Genomic DNA, 2,920 nt, shown 5'->3' with positions numbered 1-2,920 from the left:
AAAACGGAATAGAAAGAAAGCCACTACATATGAAAATTAACAAACCAAAACTACATTTATTTCAATAAAGGTTAAGGAGTTTTAGCTAGGTTTTGACATAAAGGAAAGAAGTTGTCTTAATCTTCTCCACCACATTAGCTATCTGTGTTTGTAGTCTTTTAATTTATAGTAAGTTTAATTGGAAAACAATTATTAAATTTATATTAGTACAATCATCGATATGTTTGTGATGGTTAAAATTTGAGATCTTATGGTATCAAATTTGAAACCAGACTCAATAGATTTTTTTCCATATTGAAGGGTTTATCAGGACTACAACATCAAAATCAGTATGAACGGTTGATATATTATTTCAGAACCGCTCACTCGAGTGTAGTTCCAAGTGTCTAAAAGAAGTACAATTATGAGTGGAGTTGAACTGTGGTAATGGTAGTGTCCTCGTGGGTGGGGTTTAGCTTTACTTGCCTTCAAAATCAAGAAGTCATGAGTGAGTTGTAGTTAAAGTTGCTTTTCAAGATTTTTGTGTCATAAAATGATTATTTCATAAGATTCCATTCCATTGTTACTTTTGAACATCTATTAGTCGTGTTATACTTATACTGTAATGTGATGGAATATATGAAAGGCAAATTTGTTTCTTCTCATGAATAAACTTAAATAAACATAAAAAATAATAATAATATTATTTCATTTTTCAAATATTTGGGGTTGAAACAAAATACAACAATTAATAATAATTGATAAATCTCAAACGTGGGAGCTGCTTCTGAATGATCCAAGAGCTTTGACTGCACCTGCCCTCAATATGAATTGGTGGTAAAAGGTTGCAATGGCAGCTCCGACGAATGGTCCCACCCAAAAGATCCACTGCCAAAATCAAAATTAAACACTGTTTAATAATAATAATAATAAACAACTGTCCAGTTAGATTTTAGTTCGTTTTAATTTAAGAAGAGTTTGAGCTCAAGCTAGACTTGTTTAAAGTTTTTTTTATAAAGCTGGAGATTGGCTCGTGAGTAATTTGTCAAACTCGAGTTTTACTCGTTTATTATTTATTAATCATTTAGATATTTTATGCATATTATTTTAACTATAATTAATACAAAAAATATTATGTAGATAATATAGATTTAATATGTTTGTATATAAAAAATAGTTATTATATAAATATATTAAATAAAAGTTATACTAATAAAAAGTTTGTTAGAACTCAACATGTGAAGCCCGGGCACAAGTTTGTTTAAGCCCGGCTCAGTTCAAGCTTTTAACAAACCAATCTTTAATATAAACTAAACGATTCTCTATATGCTTAAAAAATAATACATAAATAATTAAATGAAGTGTATATATAATAATATACCTGATCATCCCACGCCTTATCCTTGTTGTAAATAACCGCGGCTCCAAGACTCCTGGCCGGGTTAATACCGGTTCCGGTGATCGGAATAGTGGCAAGGTGCACCATGAACACGGCAAACCCAATAGGAAGAGGTGCCAAAACCTACACACAATTAATATTATTATTTGAAACTTTCACAATTTAATAATAATAGTTTTAAGTGGTTAATGTTCGTACGGGAACATGGGAGTCTCGGGCACTTCTTTTCGGGTCGGTGGCCGAGAAGACAGTGTAAACGAGAACAAATGTGCCGATGATTTCAGCACCGAGACCCGTGCCTTTGTTGTAGCCGTCCGCAAGCTCGTTGGCCCCTCCGCCATACCTATTGTAAAGGCTTTTGTTGAAAGCCTTGACCAAGCCCACGCCGCTAATAGCACCTAGGCATTGAGCCACCATGTACATAACAGCTCGGATCAACGACACTTTACGAGCCAGGAATAGACCAAATGTCACCGCGGGGTTAATGTGACCACCTAGACATTCACATAAAACTTTTATTTTAGTTTTTACCAACGGTAAAAAGGTAAATAATAATAACAAATAAATACATAGTTAAAAATCATCATAAAGTTCACCAAATGCGTACTTTAGGTAAAGAATTACCTAAAGTCTGTAAAAAGGATTTTGACAGTAAAAAATAATAATAAATAGTGATGATGTCACTAAGTCAAAAGGTCTTTTTACTGTTATCAAATAATTGTATATTTAGGTAATTTCATAAAACTTACCAGAGATACCGGCGGTGCAATAAACGAGAACAAAGATCATGCCACCAAAGGCCCACGCAATCCCAAGAATACCGACGCCACCACACTGGTCCAACTTCAAGTTGGGGTCAGTCGAGCTCTTGTAGCCGATAACCGTCAATACCGTAATATAAAGGAAAAGAAGCGTGGCAATGAACTCCGCGATCAAGGCCCTATAGAAAGACCACTTGGTCAACTCCTCCGGGTCGATAAATGGAGCCGGAGGCGGGTCGTGGTAGTCCTTAGCGGAAAATGAACCTTGTTCAGCCACATCTTTAGTCATATTTGCTATAGACTTATTAATTTATTAAAATTTGTTACAAGTTATAATTAGTTATTTGAAGAGTGAGATGGTGGAGTGATAATAGAGGGGTATATAAAGAGATGGAAGATAAGAAGGGTGTAGAATGTGCAACGGCTATAATGTGAGTAGGTGGAATGTAATTATGAGTTTGTGGAAAATATTGCCGTCCAAAGGATGTGTAATTGTAAATATCGTTTTCACCACCGACCCATTTGATGTTGTGACTGACCCACCAACAAAATTTAACTTTGCACCTTTTGCTTCTTGTTTTTTACGAAATGTGAAAGTAAGTACTTGACGGTTAAAGGAAGTTTTGTCCCTCATCAAGTTTCTTGATGTTAATGTTTTATGATCTTTGTCACATCCAATATGTGTGTCATTTAGTCTTCAACATGATTTTGAATACTTTGTTGTAATGATAATAAGAATACAATGTGTAAATTTGAATACATTCATAGTGTCTATATTTTG

At 34.2% G+C, this 2,920-nt stretch overlaps 1 protein-coding gene across 1 annotated transcript; it reads right to left on the bottom strand.

The window, feature by feature from the left end:
- Nucleotides 1–683: 683 nt before the first annotated feature.
- Nucleotides 684–2,509, bottom strand: LOC143618803 (putative aquaporin PIP2-5). Its single transcript, XM_077090903.1, has 4 exons — nucleotides 2,128–2,509; nucleotides 1,577–1,872; nucleotides 1,361–1,501; nucleotides 684–867 (listed from the first exon to the last, which is right to left on the bottom strand). The coding sequence occupies exons 1-4, from the start codon at nucleotides 2,426–2,428 to the stop codon at nucleotides 748–750; spliced, it is 858 nt and encodes a 285-aa protein (XP_076947018.1). The 5' UTR covers nucleotides 2,429–2,509; the 3' UTR covers nucleotides 684–747.
- Between the last annotated feature and the right edge of the window lie 411 nt (nucleotides 2,510–2,920).

This window comes from Bidens hawaiensis, unplaced genomic scaffold (genome assembly GCF_021521415.1).
Source record: "Bidens hawaiensis isolate Kalapana, Puna unplaced genomic scaffold, B.hawaiensis_p1.1 tig00002338_1, whole genome shotgun sequence".
NCBI classification, from domain to species: Eukaryota; Viridiplantae; Streptophyta; class Magnoliopsida; order Asterales; family Asteraceae; genus Bidens; species Bidens hawaiensis.
The sequence above is the reverse complement of the archived record's forward strand: the minus strand, read 5'-3'. Positions and strand labels throughout refer to the sequence as shown.